Source organism: Actinia tenebrosa, unplaced genomic scaffold (genome assembly GCF_029948245.1).
Source record: "Actinia tenebrosa isolate PJP-AT-01 unplaced genomic scaffold, QUT_ActTen_1.0 PGA_scaffold5__44_contigs__length_20552954, whole genome shotgun sequence".
Lineage (NCBI taxonomy): Eukaryota > Metazoa > Cnidaria > Anthozoa > Actiniaria > Actiniidae > Actinia > Actinia tenebrosa.
In genome coordinates this window covers 17707278-17727719 of record NW_028292582.1, presented here as the reverse complement: position 1 = coordinate 17727719, position 20442 = coordinate 17707278, and the positions used below count along the sequence as shown (strand labels likewise).

General features: G+C 36.5%; 3 protein-coding genes across 6 annotated transcripts; 2 read left to right on the top strand and 1 right to left on the bottom strand.

Moving 5' to 3' along the window:
• Positions 1-4: 4 nt before the first annotated feature.
• On the top strand, positions 5-15815 carry LOC116300727 (prolyl hydroxylase EGLN3). 2 transcript variants are annotated; one of them, XM_031709649.2, is made up of 8 exons: positions 5-336; positions 2117-2736; positions 5035-5154; positions 10624-10778; positions 11498-11556; positions 11856-11896; positions 12279-12340; positions 13285-15815. In XM_031709649.2, exons 1-7 carry the CDS (start codon positions 219-221, stop codon positions 12336-12338), a joined length of 1173 nt encoding a protein of 390 aa, XP_031565509.2. In that variant the 5' UTR covers positions 5-218; the 3' UTR covers positions 12339-12340; positions 13285-15815. The 2 variants fall into 2 exon arrangements, 1 of the variants encoding a protein (XP_031565509.2); XR_004197650.2 differs by lacking the exon at positions 11856-11896.
• LOC148906764 (uncharacterized) lies at positions 5161-7887 on the top strand. Of its 2 annotated transcripts, XM_089038490.1 has the most exons (4): positions 5161-5595; positions 5796-5989; positions 6118-6281; positions 6473-7887. In XM_089038490.1, exons 1-4 carry the CDS (start codon positions 5580-5582, stop codon positions 7653-7655), a joined length of 1557 nt encoding a protein of 518 aa, XP_088894616.1. In that variant the 5' UTR covers positions 5161-5579; the 3' UTR covers positions 7656-7887. The 2 variants fall into 2 exon arrangements, with proteins under 2 accessions (XP_088894616.1, XP_088894615.1); XM_089038489.1 differs by having other exon boundaries at positions 5161-5989.
• On the bottom strand, positions 7966-10115 carry LOC148906763 (uncharacterized). Of its 2 annotated transcripts, XM_089038491.1 has the most exons (3): positions 9826-10091; positions 9400-9546; positions 7966-9317 (listed from the first exon to the last, which is right to left on the bottom strand). In XM_089038491.1, exons 1-3 carry the CDS (start codon positions 9839-9841, stop codon positions 7981-7983), a joined length of 1500 nt encoding a protein of 499 aa, XP_088894617.1. In that variant the 5' UTR covers positions 9842-10091; the 3' UTR covers positions 7966-7980. The 2 variants fall into 2 exon arrangements, 1 of the variants encoding a protein (XP_088894617.1); XR_016121449.1 differs by lacking the exons at positions 7966-9317; positions 9400-9546 and adding an exon at positions 9576-9625 and having other exon boundaries at positions 9826-10115.
• Positions 15816-20442: the final 4627 nt, after the last annotated feature.

Below are 20442 nucleotides of genomic sequence, written 5' to 3'. Positions count from 1 at the left end.
GCTGACTTATAACAAATGGTCGCATTGAATTCAGGCAGTCTGACCATCAACACGCAAAGCGTCGCTCAAATTGAATATAAATCCAATCCTCCAAAGCTTAGACTTAACTGAGAAGTTCATACTTTACATCGCAGCACTCAAGAATAGGATTCAGTAATTCTTGTTTTGGGAAAATTTTATCAAGAACGAACTTTACACACAGTACTAGTCACGAAGCGATGGCCTCCAGAAACTACCGCAGTCAACTACCACTGCCACTTCGATACCAAAGGCTACTAAGACTACATCGCTACAGGCTATTCATGCCAAATCAACTTACCCCAGAAATGTTGAAATGTGAGTAGAAAATTTGTATCCAAACGTTCATTCATAAAAAGCAAACGACTTTTTCTCATTTTCTTAGGGAAAACCCGTAGTCGTTTTTGTGTGTGGAAAGATCATGTAAACGCAGAAGTGACTAGCATATATTTTCTGGCGTTTAAAATCTCCAAGAACTGATCAAAATCATTACATTGGTGAAATTTTGGGCAAATATTTGGCCAGGAAATATTTTTTCTTCTTTTTCCCCCTTGACTTTAGTAACTTTCTCAGACTGAAAAGTGTACATTTTTCCAGTTAGTCCTTCAAACGTAACAGCAGCTTTCTAATATGATATTCGCAATTGCGAATGATTTAATCCAGTAATAATATTTCTATGTTCTCATGAAATATATTTGTAGTATTATAGTCACAAAACAAAAAAGGACCTGGTGCGCGTTCAGTTCACAGCACTTGTTACGACGGCACTGGCTCCCCACCCACCTCTTCCCTCGCGATTCCTTTGCTGTGAGAAGAGATCGGTTGGGTTTCTCCCTTAATCCAAACTTTTTCTCCAGAATCTTCGGTTTCCTTTCCTTTCCAAATTTAAGACAAAATAATGTGACTCAAAATTTGAATGGCATTTATTTCTTTGTGTATATTGACAACTACGTCGCACGTTCTGCCTCACCCTTCGAGCCTCTAGTACTGTTTAGCGGACATCATTAAGGGGTTTTATTGACCGATGTCGGGAACTTCCAAATCTTAAATAAGCCAAGAATATTGCAAAATGGTTGAAGACAAACAGAATCGCAGGCCTGACGAAACCATGGTTTTCGCACGTTTGGCCAGTTGATGTTGTAATCTCAGTTCAAGAGTTTTCCCGAAGGAAATGAGAAGGAGCATGCAGCATGCACAGCTGAAGATATCATTATATGTTTTTATTCCAAAACTTAGAAGATGGAGTGGACTAGAATTTGATATGAGATGATATCCGCAATCGTTTTAAAATTCTGTTATTTTTCATTAGCTACTAGACTCATTTTTCTTAATGATATTGAACCTTGAATTAATGAATTTTGCCGAAAAGAAGAGGGGAGAAGAGAAAAACCCTAAATATCCTTTTCGTCATAACTGGCTAGTTTTCAAAATTTTCATTTTGGTTGTCTATTTGATTGTTTGTGCCCTTTTTTTTTTTTTCTTTTTTTTTTTTTCCCTCATTAATATGTTTTGTGTTTGTTAGTTTTCTTTTTCTTTTTAACTTTTCTTTGGTTCTTGCTTTATCTTTGCTTTTTTTTCTATTGTTATCTTATTTTCCTTTTCTAATTTTTCTCCATTTTTTCTCCACTCTACTTTTTTCACTTCTATTTTCTTGTTTTTTTGATTACTTTTTTCTATTATACATGTTTCCTTTGCATTTCTTGGTATCTTATCTTTATTTATTTATTTATTTTTACACTTTATTATTTTCTTTTTCCTTATTTTTCCTCCCTTTCTTCTCTTTCATTTGAATATTTCTCCTTTGTCATTCCTTTTCCCTTCCATTGTTTTCATTTTCTATTATTTTCTTACCATTTATATTTTTTTTATCTTTTACTTTTTCTTCTCCTATCCCTTTCTTTTCTCCTTTTCCCTTTTCATCTCTTAGTAAAGGCATTGAATGGGTGCACACCTTCCCTAGTGCTGGTACCAGGTTTGTTTTGGCCATAGCCGCCAGGCGTTCCATGTTTCGTTTGAGTATTCCTGGTCTCCCAATGTTGACATGTGAGTTAAAGTGAAAATGTTAGCCTTGACGTTGTGTTGTTTTTCTGGTTTTCAGACCATTTAAGGTGGATAAACCAACAATCTAGGATCCCAAAAGGAATGATCTGTGATCACTGTGAACAACTAGTCCCTGATAAAGCAAAGGGACGATATAAGTGTGTCCGCTGTCAAGCAAAATATTGCAGTAAAGAGCATCAAAAGGCAGCTTCAAAGTTCCACCACAGATCATGCAATCGCTTCCCAAGAGATCCCTCTCCTAGAAATAATAATAATCTTTCTTCTAAAGAAATCCTACAAGATGAAGACCAGGCTGAAGTGATCTACGGAAATCCTACGAACCTTAACCAGAACTTGAACATTGCAAAATACGTTATAGAGAATTTAAGAAAATATGGACATTGTGTTTTGGACAATTTTCACGGGGAGAGAATTGCTAAATCAGTATTAAACGAAGTGAAGGCTTTACACAGTCAAGGTTCGTTTAATTATGGCCAACTTCAGTCTACTTCAGGACATGGGACTTCAAATAGAAGAATACGAGAAGATGAGATAACGTGGATGAACGGAAACGAAGCAGGCTGTGAAAATATCTCCCATCATATGAGCATCACAGATACGTTACTACAACTGTGTAACTTCTTCATCAAAGAAAACAAGATTGAGATGCGATCTCCGGTAAGATTCTCTTTGAATTCAAACTCCTCTCTCCGTAGAAGAATATTACTTTGAGTACTCAAAATAGGTTTTACAATCTGTTATTGTTTTGGTGTCAATTTAGCTTATGAACCTCAGCTCACTGAATGTCAAGTTGTTTTAAAAGACAAATGACCGTTATTATTCTAAGTTTTTGGTACTAAATCATATTCTTTAATCTTAGTTTATTTTCAAGTTATTTTGCAATATTTTCGGTGTTATAAAGGGTTGGTTTTGCGTCATGAGAACCAGCACGTCCTTGTTAGTAAAACACCTCTCAACAAATCGTGCCTATTGACACGTAAACCGTCCCATTGCGTGTAGTTTATCTTTGAACGTTTACATTCTCCCTCAATATTCACTTCGACTTCTCAAAAATTCTCATCCTCGTCAAATGATTCATTATACTACACAAAACTCTATTCAAAAATCTTTATTTTTCTCTTAATATTTTGCTTTGTTTGAAAATTTGGCGAGTCTTATATTTCATCCCCAGGGAGGGAGGGAGATGGATTCCGATGGAAAATATTTATATAAATCTAAAATAAGAAAAACAATTCCGATAAAAATTTATTTGTGTAGAAATCATCTTAATCTAAAAGTCTAGCTTATTTATTTTTTTGACTTTTTTATTGAGATTTTTTGAGGGGATTTTATTAATGGTATGCAGTGTGTATCATAGTTCAAGGAGCATGCATGGTCCAATGTAGGCTAAAGACACGCGATGTCGTGAAAGGGTGGAATATTAATAAACGTGAAGTGTTCAATCAGCATGTATGACCCTAGAAAACAGTCACATGAAAACCACTTTTTTCTCATAATAAGCTTATGTTTATTGTAAAGAAATAAATTTTATTTCCCAACTTACTGTTCAGTTCATTTCGTTTCAATAACAATTGATCTAAGTAGAGTTGTTTTCTCTCTCTCCCTTTTTTTCTCTCGACACCTCGTCATTAAATAAAAATAAATAAATTTCATGTCAATGACTTCAATTTTAAAACTTGTTCGTCTTAGCTGTATTTTCGATTTTAGGATTCACAATTTAATCTTAAAGAAACATTTCCTCCATATTTTCCTGGATATATTCCAGAATTGGACCAAAATAGATTGTGACTGTTTTATTTAAGTGGCATATCTTAAGTGAGTCAATGACTGGAATAGTACAAATAGGTTGGAAGCATGCAATCTCTTTATTATTCTCATATCATAAATACAATAACTTTGGCTTTAATCCCAATATAATAAATTCAGAATGAAACTAAAACTATTACATTTAGGTATAAGTAATGCTGTGGTTAATTAGCAGAGTTAACAAAAAAAACAACAAAGATTCAGATTTAGGATTACGTGCTTCAAGGCTGTTTACATTATGCCAGCCATTGATTCTTGGTATTATAAACTCAATGAATTTTGCTTTAATCCTGATATAATAGATTCAAAATTAAATTATGATCTATTGCAAAACTTTGAAATGTATCTGTTAAACTCTGCTAAACGACTACAATTTTAGTCATACCTAATAGTTTTAGTTTCATCATAATAGATATTAAAGGTAAAATAACTGATTCTTTGGAATTTGGTCCTTCGCTGGAAATAAAGAAAAATAAAGGGTGTGAAATGGATGATGTGACTGAATAGAAAAAGTTATGTAATAATGAACAAATGTAAGGAAATAGCCATGTAGAAGATACCAGACAACATGGGTTACGAGGATTAACTCATACTCTAAATGTTAAAGCCACTGAGAAAGTTATGACACGCTATATACATGTGGGTTAAATTACTATATAATAATTTAAAGCTTGTTAGATTAATGGTGTACACTAATTAAATACAAACTATAATGACACTGGTGGGGCCAAGATGTTTTTAAGGGGGTGACTATTACTTGGAAAACCAGTAGATATTATACCTCCTTCAGATGTTATTTTATTATTACTGGGTTACCTGTAGTCAAACTGGACCTAAAACAGCTTTGGTTTTTTTATTCCTGTGCAACAAAATCAAGAAGGCTTCAGGACCTTACCCAAGGGATTACCCAAGGGACATCTTCCCTCCTCCCCAGTCCCTCTCCCCTGGGGCCTGATGCTCAGGTTAGAAAAAAGACACAATGAAAAACTGAGAAAATGAAAAAAATATATATAGACAACAATAAGATGTTGCTATGGGATGGAATAGGATGTATGAAAATGGGAATATGAATTTAAGCATTCATTTTCTCATTTTATGTTGAAAAGTATTCAAGTATTTGTTCATTCATTTATTTTATTTTATTTCCAGGCCATGGTAGCTTGTTATCCAGGCAAAGGGACAGGATACAAGCGACATATTGACAACCCCAACAAAGATGGTCGTTTGATTACCACGCTGTACTATATAAACCCTGGATGGGATGTTCAGGTAATGTAGTAGAGAAATCTTTCTTTAGCTTTTTTGAAGATGGTTATTGGTAGTGATAATATTATCATCACTACCACCATTATTACCACCATCATTGAGGTTGGTTATATTGGTGGTGATGATGATGATGATAATGATGGTAATAGGCCCTTTGCAGCTAGTGGTCACGTGCTTGGATACCGCTTAGCAACACAAAACTGGAGAGCAAGCCTTCCAGTAAACAAAAGTTGTAATAGGTCAAGCACGCGTGGTTTTATACGATAGTTTCATCGTTCAAAACGCTTAATCCTTTTGCCCTATCTACAAACACAGTAAGATAATCTTAAATTCTCTCCTTTGGACTCGATTTTTGGTTCGAAGTAACGATATTCTTCGCGTTATCGCGAAAAAATTGTCACCGCCGGCCCGCTCGACGGCTGAAAAACATGGCGACTTCGCAAGGTATGTACTTCAAAACTCTCCTTTTTTTTGGTTTCTTTTCAATTATTGGACTTCTAAAATCTCTAAAATAACAGTTTAGATTGTGAATGGTGATCGATTGTAATTGGACGGCATTTTAATGGACGATTTGTTTATTTTTTGTGAGAGTGATTCCACGTCTAAAGTCAAGACTAACCCATGTTTACATATATTCGCTGTAGATGTTAGAACTCCCGACGAGCCATCACATACCAAGAAAAATTCTTCGTACCATTGTTGTGTTCCCTTGTGTAACGGAGATTCTCGATATCATCCTGATTTAAAGTTTCACCGCTTACCAGGCCGTGCAAGGGATGAGCAATTGAAAAAGGAATGGCTGGTGAAGATACGAAGAGATGTGGGCCCACACTTCAAGGTATATAGGAATCTAACAATATCAATGCACAATACGAATTGCCTGTGGATCTTTAAAAAACTGTAATGAAGATAAAAATAGTTGAATACAGTTACATTGTTATTAAAAGGACATTTGATTTATAATAGGTTAACAAAAGTACCAGAGTGTGCTCAAAACACTTCACTGAGGAAGATTACAATCCTCCCACTGATTCTGGACGTCAGTTGCTAAAAAGAGAAGCTGTACCATCAATCTTTGACTGGTCAACCAAATCCAAAGCAAGAAGAAAGATAATTCGACAAGTAGATAGGTAATGAATATCACATATTTCTACTTCAATACATTTCATTTAGACTTGACTGATGGAATTGTACTTGATGTTTATTTTGGTTTAAACCAAAATAATTTTATAATTTTAATAATTTAGTCTTTTATAATTTTTTATTTAGTGTGAACTGAGTGTGAACTGAGTGTCATCATGATTTCAAAACCTTTTTACAGAGACACTCAGACAGATGAAAGTGATGACAATGAAGATAATAGTCCCAGCACTTCTACAACCTTCAGCATGGATGACCTACAAGCACAAGTCCAGTCACTCAGAGCACAGTTCCAAGATGCACAAAAGCAACTTGAACAAAGTAGAAATGAAACTGCAGCTGCCCTCACTGAAATAAAAAGGGTTAAAGTTGAAGCTGCAAAAGAAATTGAGGACATTAAGAGGCAAGCTGCAGAACAATTAGCACTTAATAAATTTGGGCTTGAGAGATTTGGCACAGACAATGAGATCATAAGATTTTATACAGGTTTCCCATCCTATTTACATATTCAGTTCTTTTTTAAGTTTTTGCAGCCATGTGCTGCACAAATGACATATTGTTATGCCTCTGGAGAAAGAGAAAGTAGACCAGACTCAAGAAATATGCTTCTTGTGGATGAATTGTTTATGTTTTGTGTACGCCTCAAACTAGGTCTATTCGGACAGGATTTAGCTCATAGGTTCCGAATACATAAATCGTCAGTTTGCAGGAAATTGATCACATGGACTAATTTTTTGTATTTTCTTCTTGGTAGTCAAGTGATCTGGCCTTCAAGGCAAGATGTTGATAGGTTTATGCCAGAAGGTTTTAAAAAGCTTTATGCAAGCACACGTGTCATTTTAGATTGTACAGAGATTTTTGTTCAAACACCTACCTCCCTACTACTTCAGTCGCAGCTTTATTCTAGTTATAAGAGTAATACTACACTCAAGGGTTTGATAGGCATTACCCCTAATGGAGCTATTAGCTTCGTTTCTAGCCTTTACACAGGGGGGATTAGTGATAAGGAAATCACAAGGTGCAGCGGCATTCTAGATTTGTTAGAACCTGGTGATTCAGTCATGGCAGACAAAGGGTTTGACATTGAAGATTTACTTAGGGAGAAGCGGGTAGAGTTAAATATTCCTCCGTTTCTTGAAAGTCAGGAACAATTCTCTGCCGCAGATGTTCAAAAAACAAAGACACTAGCAAGTCTTAGAATTCATGTCGAGAGGGCAATAAGAAGAGTCAAAGAGTACCACTTTTTTGATTCAGATGTGCCATTGTCCACTTTAGGTTCAGTCAATCAGTTATATACTGTAGCCTGCCTCCTTACAAATTTTCAAGGCCCACTTATTTTATCCAATGGTAATAATGAGGCATAGTGTCTGTAAGAAGTTGGTGAATGTATGATTAATGTGGCTTACATAACCCATTAGATAATCTTTAATGCAGGTTGGTTTATCATGTGTCTTGGATTGCTTTTTGTAACTATTTCAATTTGTTTGTAAATGAAAACTCAAAAAAAACAACTAATGAACAAACACAAAATCTAAATAGCACAAATAAATATAATACTAATATGATATAAATATAATAAAAAATAAATTAAGATTATGAATTGATTTGTCATTAATAAAAATAATATAATATTTGTTATCATAAGAAATCTGGCCATGGTTTGAGAACAACAACAAAAATCTTAGTGTATTAATGTAAATAGTAATTGAAGAAAAAACTATCAACTTTGTCCTTTGCTTGCTGGAAAAACACTGAATCAAAATTAATTCTAGAGCAAACAAACAAATTTTCGTCAATGTAACTGAAAAAATCACACCATTCTAATCCTGTGAGTCCAAGCTGGCACTGGATCTGGTAATAATAAATGTCTGTTGTTTTCAGTTTGTACTGGTTAGTGTTCTGGTCCTTGGTGAGATACCTCACATTGTCAAATGATGTTTCCCCCTCTTTAACGACCTTTATTTCTAACAAGCCAAAGGGATTCTGACCATTATTTACGGCATCAAGGTCATAAACTTTCCTGTCTGGGCTACAACCTAGCCATGGGCACTTTGGGTGGACAATCAGCCCAGATGGGAAGAGGTTTACTCTTCCACCCTTTGCATTGCTAGCATAGACCATGGCAGCATGTGGTTCAAGTTCAATGCCTCTTCTCATTGCTGCAGTTTGTACAAATCTGGTGGGGTTTAGCTGATTGACAAGGGTGTCAAAATGTGACACCCGGCGAGCGACAATGCCAAATTTGCTTGCTGTTACCCTTTTTTTTCTGAGCAGGTGCCATACATCACTCTGACTTTGAGTGACTGTTTGCTGCTGCACTCTCAGTGATGACTCTGTTGTCACAGACAATGTTCCAAATATAGATTGTTGACGACTGTCAAGACAGATTGACACATTGTTATTAAATCTGTCCTCTGCACTTGAGAGGGGAAGCTCTGGGAAAGAAGTGCAAGTAAAATCATTTATGATGTAGTCAGTTGACATCTTTTGTTGATATGACAGGACACAGCCTTTTGGGACATTTCCAAACTTGCTCTGTACAAATGGGATATTGCCAAGTTGATCTTGATTGGGCAGAATGGTTGTAAAGAGAGGATAAGGTGGTTGGAAGCCATTAAAGTGCTCTTTTGTGAGGGTAGGATACTGGGTAGATGGGGAATACAAATTACTCTTGATATATCTACTGTACGAAGCGCCAAGTTGGGGTTTTTTCACTAGCACGTCTTGTATTTCTTTTTGTGCGATTTTGGATCCTCTAGGTATGCTCCAACGCTGCTTCATGCTGGTACATGTTAGCTCATCAGGCAATGTCCGATGTCCCAGTTGCTTAAGAAGGGCTAAATAGTAAAGAAGCCCGATCACATGATGGCAGTATCCACCTGCCCCGGCTACACATGAGCACAGCCCAGACAGCAATGTCAAATTGTTGTTCTGGACTGACACCTCTAAAATGTGCGGTGGTTCAGACTTCCTCATTGAGCGGTAACACTTGCATTTAACTCTCACGCACTGGTCGGTATATATCACTAAAAAATTGGAAAAATTAGTGTGAATTGTCTGCCATTCATATCATAATGAAATAGAAAAAACATTTTGGCTATCAAGTACCTTTAACGTCATGTAAATAGCCTGGTTCCGCCATAAATTTGTACGCTTTCGAAGTGCTTGTGCAGCCAGACTTCTCTATAGCGTAGCTCCCTACATCATCGAAGGTGAGGGAAGGAAAGATAGAGATGTCTTGAGTTTCTACTTCATCTAAAACAAAAATAAATATAAAAATATCAGTACGAAGAATTTTTCTTGGTATGTGATGGCTCGTCGGGAGTTCTAACATCTACAGCGAATATATGTAAACATGGGTTAGTCTTGACTTTAGACGTGGAATCACTCTCACAAAAAATAAACAAATCGTCCATTAAAATGCCGTCCAATTACAATCGATCACCATTCACAATCTAAACTGTTATTTTAGAGATTTTAGAAGTCCAATAATTGAAAAGAAACCAAAAAAAAGGAGAGTTTTGAAGTACATACCTTGCGAAGTCGCCATGTTTTTCAGCCGTCGAGCGGGCCGGCGGTGACAATTTTTTCGCGATAACGCGAAGAATATCGTTACTTCGAACCAAAAATCGAGTCCAAAGGAGAGAATTTAAGATTATCTTACTGTGTTTGTAGATAGGGCAAAAGGATTAAGCGTTTTGAACGATGAAACTATCGTATAAAACCACGCGTGCTTGACCTATTACAACTTTTGTTTACTGGAAGGCTTGCTCTCCAGTTTTGTGTTGCTAAGCGGTATCCAAGCACGTGACCACTAGCTGCAAAGGGCCTATTGGTGGTGTTAATATTATCATCACTACCACCATTATTACCACCATCATTGAGGTTGGTTATATTGGTGGTGATGATGATGATGATAATGATGGTTATTGATAGTGATAACATTATCATCACTACCACCATTATTACCACCATCATTGAGGTTGGTTATATTGGTGATGATGATGATGATAATGATGGTTATTGATGGTGATAACATTATCATCACTACCACCATTATTACCACCATCATTGAGGTTGGTTATATTGGTGGTGATGATGATGATAATGATGGATATTGGTGGTGATAATATTATCATCACTACCACCATCATTGAGGTTGGTTATATTGGTGGTGATGATGATGATAATGATGGGTATTGGTGGTGATAATGATGGCGGTAATAATGGTGGTGATTATGTTGATGAAGATGATGGTGTTACTGATGGTGATTATAGTGAAAGTTTGTCTTTTTGACTGTGTATTTATTTTACTGCTTCTATCTCTTTTAGAGTGATGGTGGAGTTTTGAAGCTGTACCCAGAATCAAAGTTCTTCCCAGATTCAGATAAGACAGAGGTAGAGATAGAACCAGTGTTTGATAGATTGCTGCTTTTTTGGTCAGACAAGAGGAACCCACATGAAGTATGTCCTGCTTACAAAACCAGGTAACTACAGTAACCACTTATATTAACCAATTCACACTTGAGGCTGGCTTTGCATGTCACCAAATGTAAGGGACGGTTCATTTTTATTTGGGTTGGGGGAGGGGGTTGCAGAAGGATTAATTTGCTTGCTAAGCCTAGCCAGAAATATGACCCTATCTCTCTGTTGTTGTGTATAATGAAATGATCACCACCCCTTTGTTTTATTCTGTTTATTGTAAAGATGCTGTTCTGTGTGCTGCTCAGGTTATTCTTTGGGCCCTCACTTCCCATCATCTTGGGCCTGAGTTTTTCATAAGCCCTCTAAAATTCCCACTGTCCCCCTCCTTGGTAAGAAATATAAATGGTCCCTATTACGCTGTTTGCATGGTTGCATCAGTTTACCACCACTACTAAAATGGTTCACCATTTTTTTTTCTTATTCAAATTTCTATTTCCTCATGGAAATAATAAGACAATTGGTGCTAATTAACTGAACAAAAGAAAGTGTGCAAGAGAGTCCCGTAGTGGTAGCAAGTGATGCAGCTATAATGCAAGTGACCTATTAAATGAGGGACTGTCATTACTTTTGATCTTGTTAGAGGGATATCTGTTATACAAAGAGGTTAGGTAAAAAAAACAATCAAAGAAAGACAATGACTATCCACAGTATGTGGTCTTTGCCTCGAAGAATTTAATTGTAAGTTTGTAAAACTATTAATTTCCTTTGATTATACGTTAAGGTATGCTATTACCCTGTGGTACTTTGATACGGATGAGAGAAAAAAGTTCTTTGAAAAGTGTAAGTAAAGCAGTTTATTTACTGTAATTATTTTCTTCAAATCATGCATTAAAAGGTCTAAAATGTACAATATGTATGTTACTTTTATTCTGGCAAAAGCAGAAACTATATTGAGTCTGTTGTATGTGTTTACATGTAGTTTTGGTTAGTATAGGCCACTGAAATTATCTACCTTTTCAATATAACGTGAACTAGGCATCTTCCATCAATCAAATTACATTGGGCAACTTTCAACTAAAGAGTAATTCACTTTGCATGGCTTGTGTCTAATTTTTTGTGCCCTTTTCTAATTTCAACAGTGAAACAGAAATCTCAAGTGAGTCAAGCCAAACCCACTGAGGTATGCATATGAACTAAATTGATCCAAGATGTTCTTGACCACTTATCTGAGTGTCTTGATTCCCCTCTTAGGGAGTGTTCATAATTTATCAGGGTTGGGGGGAGGGGGGGCAGCCATTTTCACAGATAACAAACAGGGGGCCTATCAGTTATAGTATGAGAAAGCCAGGATATATTTGGTGTCAGTAGTTTGGAAGAAGGGGACACTATTTGTTTGGGTTGGGAGGCACCCCAAATGTAAAATTCACAGCACCCCCTCTCACCCCCATTATGGATTATGAATTTTGCCTTAAACCACTTCATTCCCCTGATAATCATTTCTTAGTTATGAGATACGAAAAGTTTTTAAAATGAATTTTGTAAACTTCTAAATTCCTCATCAGGAACTCACTCCACTCAAAGAGAAGGAAGTAATAAGAGAGAAAGAAAGCAGTGAAGCTTAGTGGTGAGTTAACATCACGCATGAAAATTATTATTCAAGCAGTCTTTTTCATTCCTATGTTACAGTAAACAACACGGTCTGAAATGGGAAAACAGTATGCCCAAAATTAAAAGGTTTATTTTTTCGTAGAGTAGAGTACAACACTAAAAGCGTGCAACACTTTGCACTATTTAGTAGTAAATAGTGCTAATTAAACAATAGAAAACAATAGGATTAGCATAATTTAGCATTATTTAGTGGTATTTGTGTTACACACTTATAGTGTTTGTACTCTATCATTTCTTTGTTTACTAGCTACTAAGTTGTACATGAGAAGACACAACGATAAGATACAACTCAAACAAAGAATATTTTTCTCAAGAAAATGATGTGCTCAGGAAAATGGGAAAACATTACACCTAGTAAACTAAAGACCTCTACTTACAGCTCTTTGCATTAGAGTGTGCACAATGCACTTTTTTGTCTTTGTTTGTGGCCCGACAACAGTGCGTTTCTAACGTCTGAACAACCGGTTTCCACAGGAAAGTTTTGACGTTTCTAGGAGTAACCGTTACATTTAATTTGATGGTTTGACTACATTCCTGAAGTTCCATGCATACATTACTGATGTAGGGCGGCTAATTAGCTTTGAACATAGTTAATTGATTGACTATGCTTTGAGCCTGCCTTGAAGTAACAGTGGAATTATACCATGAATTCAAAGCTAATTAGCCCCCTGGATCCATCTATGGGTATTAGTATGTATGAAGTGAGGGTCACGGATGAACTCGCAATGGGGTGATGAATGCTATGATTGTGATATAATTATAATCATTGTAACAAGTCCTAGTGAGGGTGAGAATCATTTGCATATTACATGTATGCCATGTATGCCATTGTTAATCCATTGTTTATACCACCAACATGGTTGCCATGCATAAATGCTGATGAATTTATTTCCTATTTAGGTTTGTGATGTTTCTTGCTATTTCAATCAAGCATAATTGATAAATGGTGGTTACTTCCTGATGCGTCCACCACAGAGCAGTAGAGTAAGTTGTACTCATAAAGACAATGTTTGGCACTACTGTGCCAGGAGATTCAACCTCATGCAATTAACTGAAGCTAAATATCATAAATCTAAGATTTAATACTCTATCCTGTTACCAGATTTTACAGAAAGGTAATATTCTAGACGTTTTCAGTTTACCTCATATTTCTGTGTTACAGTCGGTTTCACATTACTTTACACCTTTGGGTCCCGAACTATGTTCGGAAATTCCCATGTTGGCAACCATGCTATTTCAGAACTTTAAAACAAAGTTTGTTTCAAAGTTTAGAATTTGGTTTAGCAATAGAATTTAAAGTTCTCGAAGGAAATCCCGAAGCTTCTGGTTGAAAATCAAGATTGTTTGCTGCAAAATAAGCCAACCAAGTTCTGAAATTTGGCGTAAAAGTTCAGAAGTGAAACCGACTGTAACTTATCTTTTAAATTTCATGTCTTTAAATGTTTTTCATAACTACTACCCAGAATATCAGTTGAAATTTAGTACAAGTTTCTAAAGTTTATGTAGAAGCATGAATTTTACCTCAAATGTGAAGCACTTGCATTTGTCAATGTTGGTAGCAGGGGCGTATCCAGGGGGGTCACAGGGTGGCCATGACCCCCCTTTTAAAGCCAAAAAAATCTAACTGGCTGTTGATGCAGTGTGTGAAGATTTGTTTAGACTTAACTTAGGCAGTAAAGAAAATCAGTTTTTTGCGCTTCTCGGAGCCGTCTTTTCATTTCGTTTCCCTTCTATCGACCATGATTCTTTTTTGTCAAAGCAATAGATTGCTATGACGTCATATTGACGTCATATGACGTCATAGTGACAATTTGTTATGTAAGGATCCCCCAGTTACAATTCCTGGATACGCCCCTGGGTAGTATGAATTTGTTGTGATATCCATTCTGCCACCATCAGGACAGGAGTTCAGGGAGTGGGTGAGTTGCATGGACTTAAAATGACACCCTGATCTGTTGTGACAGTCTGTAGCTCTCCCATAACCTAAGCCAGTGCGACTACCCTGTTCTTTCAAGTCCCTTAATATATAGGCTAGATGTGCTATAAGTTCACAATGAGAATCAAAGTTTATGCACATAGAAATGATATCAATTTCGGTCTCCAAAATGTAATGTCATGTAAACTGAGAAAGCCTATTATTGTTGAGTTACAAATCTATCCTTACCAGGAGTATCAAGGGTACAGCTGTGCCTTTTTAAATAAAAATAAGGCCTATTGTCTTGGCTAAAAGTGGTCACTTGGGAAACTGGTACCATACAAGCCTTCATTTTTCACTTGACTGAAATGTGGGTTTCAGAACTCCTGCAAATCTACTGACTCTGTGCATACCCCTGAGTACCAAGTGAGACGTGCATGTATGGTGCCAAACGATGGGATCCTTGATGTGTTGGCAATAGTAAAACATAGAAGCAAAGCCTCATTACTAAATCAAAGTTTGGAGGCACAAACGAAACGAGTTTTCTTAAAATTTTGAAATCGATATCGAGTCATTCAATTGGTATAAGTATGTAATTAAAAATGAATATGCTATGCTGCGAATTATATTTATATTTCCTAGAAGAGCATTCAGTCAAATCTTTTATGTTTTATTATTTGAGCACAACAACATTTCAGCTGCAATGTATTATGCATTCCTGGAAGGAGATAATCTAATGTATACCTATTTGAAAAAGGTTGTCTTAGAGAATACAGAATGCTGCATACTGAATTCCTTACTATGTTAAAATGATGAAGGCAAAGTACAGAACAGTATTCATATTCATGCCAAAAAGATGCATTGGCAATAATAGTTAACAAGAGAATATTGTAGTTAGTTTATTTTGTGTTTCGAAAAAAGCTCATAATTTTTACAAGAATTCAATTTCCTTTGTATCGCAACCTTTTTTGAAAAAATAGTGTATATTCCTGTATGAACCACTGAGATGCAGGTCGGTGAATGCCACAAGAAAGGATTATGGTCCTTAGATAAAATTACCTAGGCTAAAATGATTTACGCTGTGTATAAAAATAACCTTGAACAGAATTCTAACTTTACGTATATATAAAATATTGAACATACCAGGAAAAGTCCTTAAAGAACTATCTGTGCATATAGGCTATTTGTATAATTACATTTACTACTATTACCAGAATGCTTTGCAAGCGTTTTGTATTTAAGATGTTATTCTCTTGTGACTGGTAGTCTGTCAGAATTCCAAATAAAATGTGCAAGGAATTCTGGTAGCTGTAGTATATGTATCCCTTGTGGCAATACACTATGATGTATCAAAACATTGGTATATTATGTAAATATCTAAATGTAAGCATATTGTGTTTTCTCCCACATATACGTATGAACAGTATAAAATGATCCTATTAACTTGTAGTAGAGTTAGGATCAAAAGTTGTACTATTTAGTACATTTTTAAAGGAGTAAAACGTACATACATGCTGTTTGTAGTTTAGTATATAGCACGCGGGCCTTGGCATGAACCCAAGTAGAAGTGTTAGCGGTCTCTCGATACATCTCGGAAATCCTGTGCTAGCGATTATAATCTATTCCCATTCCAAATAAACCTAATCTCCAGAAATCCCAGTGTTTTCGCTGAATCTCGCGCGCAGTCATGTGCCCAGTAAAAACATGAACAAATCTTAGTTCCACGCATCTTTACACCTATGGGAAAAGGTTTTTATTTAACCATGAGTAAGCAAACGGATAAATTACAACTTAAATATCCTTTTACCTTGGGCGTAATGTTTTCCCATTTTAAATTATAAATAATCCTTTACAAGATGACACGTGATATGAATGGGAAAACATTACGCAACAGCTTAAAGACTATTAGTCACCAACAAAACCATCCATCCTTGAATCTGTACATCGTGAATATTCCTTATGATTATATGCACTTACTTCAAAAATCTTTGTCAGTGGGAGATCTGAGGGAAAAATAGGGAATTCTTGTGTCTATTTTCTGGCTAAGAAACGAAAAATCACATTTCTAACTCTGAGGTTATTTTTTCATTTTCTACAGTAAAAGGAAACTACGTTGTTGGGATGTGAACACATTACGATTTGCATCGTGCGTCTCAGATTTTCAGATTTCAGATTTCATCTCTCCGTCGACCGTCAACGTCTTTTGGAATAGGCCCTTTGCAGCTTATCAATCACGTGCTGATTTATTCACTGAGAGCAAATGAATGAACATTTTGATTCTCATAGGTGAAATTTACTGGACTGCAAACAAACTTTCTACAACCTGTTTAGAGAGATCGTAATGAAACTACATTTCGTTACACACTGGATACACATGCTTTTATTCCGTTCTTCACAAGTAGCTAAAAAGAATCAACAATTTAATATAAAAACAAAAATTTTGCATTCCAGTACAGACACGTGACCGTTAACTGCAAAGGGACTATTGGTGTATAAAACGATATTCTCTTTAATACTGTTCTTTTGGTATCAGGACATATGCATTAGTTCCTTTCGGTTATATATTTTCTATATATGGGAAGCACGGGTGGCGTGCGCTGCTAATGCGCCGCCTCTCACCAATGCGACCCGAGTTCGAGCCCCGCCGTGCTCGGTTTCGTATGTGAGTAGAGTTGTTTGTTGGTTCTCTCTTGTGCTTCGAGGGTTTTTCTCCGGGTTCTCCGGTTTTCCTCCCCTCGCAAAAATCAACTTCTAAAAAATTCTAATTCGATCTGGGGCTTTCACCTAGCATGGATCTGTGGTTCCGTTCGTGATTGTCCCACTCTGTGATTACAGACAAAACTGGTAGATTCGCCCATTCAACCTCTGTATATTTGGCATAATGTATTGTGGAGTTCATGGTATTGGAGCTACGCTAGGGTAGATAAAGTTGTGTTTTACGGGGATCCATAGAACAAAATGAACTTTTTTTACAGCTCCAAAAGAAAGTTTGTTTGATTGTGTTTCTTTATTGATTGAGTAGGACCATACCTCCAGCCATCGAGTGCTGAAGCGCAGTATGGCAGCGCGAAGCATTTACGGCTACGCCGGAGATTTCGGCCCCGACACCGCTATCCAGTGACTAATCAGGAGGCTCGGCCGAAGCCTAAGGGAGAGGTTAGTCGGCCCCTAGACCATAGATGATTAACCACTTGCTATGATTAGCACTGTGTGCGGAGTCTGTCTGGTGGCTACCTTCCTAATGTTTTCTTAGACCGCGTGGGAGGTGTTTTGAAACCTTTCTTGAAAAAATAGACATGCGCTAAAGTTCAACATCGAACTTAGAAATTTTATCATTAAGACTCATTATAAAATAACTGTTATAAATCTGGCATTCCGATTGTATGCAGTCTCGTTTGTATGCAGATGACAATCATCTAACTTTTCCATCTAATAATGTCGATAGCATTAGCCATCATCTGAATCAAGATTTGATCAATGTCAATGACTGGCTAATCGGAAAAACATTTTACACTAAATACGTCCAAGACAAAATTCATATTAACGGGATCAAGGCAAAGGTTGGCGACTTTTGAGAATGCCCCTTCACCAAATGTCAACGGTCTTCCATTAAACATGTCTCGAAATCACTTGGATTGACTATCTAGTCTACTTTTATGTATGTTATATTTCCCAGAAATGTAAATATTTAAATTGTCTTACTAATAAGTACTGAAATAAAATATTGATTGATTGATTGAGTACTATTTGACTTGTGGAAGGATCTTTTCATTGTTTTGCTATTGCTTTTTTTTTGTTGTTGTTGTTTTTTGTTTCAAAAGAAATTTTAGTGTGCTGGATATATATTTTACCTTATTCATATATTGATTAGGACCATACCTCCAGCCATCGAGTGCTGAAGCGCAGTATGGCAGCGCGAAGCATTTACGGCTACGCCGGAGATTTCGACCCCGACACCGCTATCCGTTGCCTAATCAGGAAGCTCGGCCAAAGCCTAAGGGAGAGGTTAGTCGGCCCCTAGACCATAGATGATTAACCTCTTGCTATGATTAGCACTGTGTGATGGGTCTGTCTAGTTGGTACCTTCCTAATGTTTTCTTAGTCCGTGTGGGAGGTGTTTTGAAACCTTTCTTGAAAAAAAAAGACATGCGCAAAAGCCAACTCGACCTCGAACTAGTAATCTTTTATCATTTATACTCAGTCCACGATGCTAATATTTAGTATTGATATTGGTATGTCTTGGTTTTGACAAAAGCAATGGGTCGTACAGGTACATTGCTATCTTATAAGTAATGTTTAAAGGCCGACAACGGGACTGGACGAATTTCAAAGTCCGTGCAGTTAGTTCCAGTCCAAGGCGTAGGCGAGGACTGGAACTAATTGCAAGGACTTTGAAATCCCGTCCAGTCCGATTTGGAGGCTTTTGAGCGACTTCTCAGACTCATTAATTATTCACGAGGTAATCACGAGATAAAAGCTAAAAGCGAGGGTTTTGAATGCGGCAGGGAAGATTTGGGGGTGAAGTTAAAATCATAAATTTCTGCAGTTAAAAAATATCAAATATTTTTGTGTTGACAGGCATAATTGTCAAAACATTTCAAGTAATACCATGATCACCTCGGATTCTTTTGTCTTACGAGGGCTTTACGAAACCGAATTTCCCGCATGCATAGAACATGAGGGAAATTAAGAAGACAAAGAAATCCTTTGTCTTTTACTAATTAATTGTAGAGAAATTTAGTAAAAGACAAAGCATTTCTTTATCTTCTAAATTTCCCTCATGTTCTATGCACGAGGGAAATTTAGAAGACAATGCCTTGTCTCCCTCAGGGACAACTCAATGCCCCTGCAACTGAATCGATTACAACGTATCCTACTTATGATATTAGGGACTTTAAGATTTGTAAAATCTACGACGGCAACGTCAACCGGAAGTGTAAATAATTTCTCTTTGGGGTTCTGTTCATTGGAAATTTTATTCAAGACATTGTCAGTAAAGTCAACTCATCGACAGGGAAGAAATAATTTGAGGGCGCGAAACTCTAAAGTGAAGTTATTTACACTTCCGGTAGACGTCGCCGTCCCTATTACTTCAAGGTTTCCATGTGGGACGCGTTCTCAAATCTGCGCATGCTCAGTCATAAGATAAATTGAAAATGACAACTTGTTTTTAGATCCTATTTTTCTTTTATTCCACAAATTTTCCCCGAAAGACTAATTTTCCTCGTGCCATGGTATTACTTATAAACCATATTTTCATTTCATGTATGCTAATGAGAGTTTGTGAATGCTTTCGTTGTTTACGCTTCCATGACCTAGAATCTCGAACATCTAAAACCGTAATTTGTTTCTGTATTTCCTCGGTGATCATGGCATTACAAAGTAATACCATGTTACTCGGGAAATTAGTATATGTAATAGGACTCCATGCTGTCCAATTAAGAAATAATTGGACGAAGAAAATTCCGAAGATGAGGCCGTAGGCCGAGTCCAATTTGGCAGTCAGAGGAATTTTTCGAGTTCTAATTATTTCTTGATTGGGGAGCATGAAATCCCATTACCTATTAATTATATAGCTGCGTAATTAATTCCATATCAACAAGACCTGTCCAATTAAGAAAATAATTGGACAGTTACCTATATGGGATTAATGAGAAGCTTTATAATTAATGATTAAATTTCCCCTAATACCTTAGGAAAATTTGTAAAAGTTCCTTGGGCTGCGCTCTCGGGATTTTTACAAATTTCCTCTCGTTATTCGAGGAATTTAATCACTAATTTCCCTCGTGCCATGGATGTTATTACTTATAATTATTCACTGAATATTTGCAAACAGAGTGGAAGGATTAAAATTAAGATAACGGGAAAATGTAATATTACTATCAACCAGTCTAAAGTTTAAAAATCAAAAGCAATAATTGAGGCGAATTCTGTATAACTGATGAAGTGGTGATGTAACAAAATAATGATGTATTCATTCTAATAGGTTAGTAATTATTTATGTACATAATCTATTTCAAAGTCCTTTTGAGTGACCTTTCCGGGTTTTCAAGGTCTAGCATGTGACCCAAATACCTGCTCATGATTGGATGATTACCTCGTGAATGATTAATGAGTATGAGAAAGAAGGGCCAAAACAGGTC

Coding starts and splice junctions, on each gene's coding strand:
- LOC116300727 (XM_031709649.2), top strand. CDS start 219: ATGGCCTCCAGAAACTACCGCAGTCAACTACCACTGCCACTTCGATAC. Junction 337..2,116: donor TACCCCAGAAATGTTGAAAT/GTGAGTAGAAAA, acceptor TCTGGTTTTCAG/ACCATTTAAGGTGGATAAAC. Junction 2,737..5,034: donor AGATTGAGATGCGATCTCCG/GTAAGATTCTCT, acceptor TTTTATTTCCAG/GCCATGGTAGCTTGTTATCC.
- LOC148906764 (XM_089038489.1), top strand. CDS start 5,714: ATGGACGATTTGTTTATTTTTTGTGAGAGTGATTCCACGTCTAAAGTC. Junction 5,990..6,117: donor ATGTGGGCCCACACTTCAAG/GTATATAGGAAT, acceptor GATTTATAATAG/GTTAACAAAAGTACCAGAGT. Junction 6,282..6,472: donor ATAATTCGACAAGTAGATAG/GTAATGAATATC, acceptor ACCTTTTTACAG/AGACACTCAGACAGATGAAA.
- LOC148906763 (XM_089038491.1), bottom strand. Junction 9,318..9,399: donor CTATTTACATGACGTTAAAG/GTACTTGATAGC, acceptor CCAATTTTTTAG/TGATATATACCGACCAGTGC.